This window comes from Triticum aestivum, chromosome 3B (genome assembly GCF_018294505.1).
Source record: "Triticum aestivum cultivar Chinese Spring chromosome 3B, IWGSC CS RefSeq v2.1, whole genome shotgun sequence".
NCBI lineage: Eukaryota > Viridiplantae > Streptophyta > Magnoliopsida > Poales > Poaceae > Triticum > Triticum aestivum.
Window position 1 is genome coordinate 23,812,515 of NC_057801.1, and position 1,843 is coordinate 23,814,357.

General features: G+C 47.9%; 1 protein-coding gene across 1 annotated transcript; it reads left to right on the forward strand.

Moving 5' to 3' along the window:
- Positions 1-898: 898 nt before the first annotated feature.
- On the forward strand, positions 899-1,330 carry LOC123064461 (putative ripening-related protein 7). Its single transcript, XM_044487940.1, has one exon. The coding sequence runs from the start codon at positions 899-901 to the stop codon at positions 1,328-1,330; it is 432 nt and encodes a 143-aa protein (XP_044343875.1).
- The last annotated feature ends 513 nt before the right edge of the window (positions 1,331-1,843 follow it).

The window sequence follows — 1,843 nt, forward strand, 5'->3', positions numbered from 1 at the left end:
AGATTTCATTTGGATAGTCAAATCCGACGTCTGTGAGTGTTGAGTATGAAGGAACCAGTTCCAAGTTGCTATTGGAAAAAAGTGCCAACTTTTTGGACAGCGCATCTGTGTCTGCAAGTACAGCAGGCATATGTACTGTGTTAAAAGAAAATTATAACAGGAGTAGACCAATAGTCACACCCGATAAAAGCAAGTTCAGTCTAACGAATTGGAAACAAGAGTGAACATTTTTTGACGAAACTAAACATGGGAGTACAATGGGCGCCAAGGTTTGATACCCCAAAATTTCAGGTTTTCATGAGAATTTTCTGGTATTTTTTGAATTTAATATTCATATAGAGGGTGGAGCACCCGAGAGCTCCCAAGAACCCAACATTTAAGAGTACTGGCTGAAATAACTATTCTCAAGTTGCCTGAGCAATAGTCACACCTACTAAAAATATGGTCAATCCAACTGAGAGTTTGCTGAGTGTTTAAAACACTCCGCAAACGATTTGATGAGTGCTTACTCGGTGAAAAGGGCGATTCCAGTTGTGCGTGCTGTAGTGCAAAACAAGAAAGCGGAATCAAAACATGAGATAAACTTTGGCTTACCGTTTACCAATACAGCTGCAAAATTGGGTTGTTGTAGTTGTAGCTGTGTTGGAAAATAATTACCGGTCGAAAGAATTGGTGACATTGGGAGAGAAGCACTGCTTTGTCTGCAGTCTTTGGACAATATTCTTCGACGAGACACACGAGGGCGGCATGCACATGCGTAAGAACGTACGTCCCTCGCTTTGTCTGCAGGCTGCCGCAGGAGCCTATATAAGCTAGCTCGAACCAACAGCCTTGAGAAAGCAAAGAGCACACGGCAGGCTAGCTACCTGATAAACGAAAGCACCACCACATATCTACCATGGCGAGCACCACCAACGCCGCTGTGATTTCCTGCGTTGTTCTAGTAGTTTTCCTGCAGGTGTCATGCGCCGTTTCCAGGCACCCCGCGGAAAGTAAGTTCGAGCTTCGACAGAACGTCCCGGCGGTGATGACGGTGAACGGCTTCCAGCAGGGAGAGGGGGGCGGCGGGCCGGCGTCGTGCGACGGCCAGTTCCACAGCGACGACGAGTTCGTGGTGTCGCTGTCCTCGGAGTGGTACGCCGGCGGGGCACGGTGCGGCAGGTACATCCGCATCGTCGACTCGTTCAATATTGGCATAAACGTCAAGGTGGTCGACGAGTGCGCCGGCTGCGACAACGAGGTGGGCGCCTCATCCCATATCTGGAAGAGCCTCAATCTTGACACAAGCCAAGGTGAGGTCAACATCAGATGGTCCGACCTGGACTTCTAAACTGCAGAAAAAAGCATGCATGCATGGCGTCATTCGATCGTTCAGCACCAGCTCGTGACGATATCGATGTTCACGTTCAAGTTTCAGCTTTCAAGTGTGTAATCACTGGGATATGCATGAATCCCTTAATGTGTCAGCGTCGTTTATTGTTTTCCCGGCCGTCTACGAGGCAGAATTTACTTGAATAATAATGTGATAACCTACAAGCGTACATGCATGTATATGTGGGTAATTTCTATACTTATTTGTGAACGTTAATCAACGTAAGGTTGTAAGTGTGCAAGTCAGATTAAGGTGATCTCATCTCGCTGTCCCCTATGACCACTGAATACCTAGGGTATCTCGTGCCTTAAAACCCCCGCAAACGTTATGGCCGGCGCGTTCGGATCCTTTTTGCCGTCGAGCATGGTGGCACAAACATTTGCGGACGCGTTCGGATTCCAAATTTCCGCAGACTAGAGCCTAGAGGCAATGTCAGGGGAGGTTTACGAGAAGGGGCGGTGGACAAGATGG

Excerpts from the sequence above, each read along its gene's own strand:
- LOC123064461 (XM_044487940.1), top strand. The coding sequence starts at position 899 with ATGGCGAGCACCACCAACGCCGCTGTGATTTCCTGCGTTGTTCTAGTA.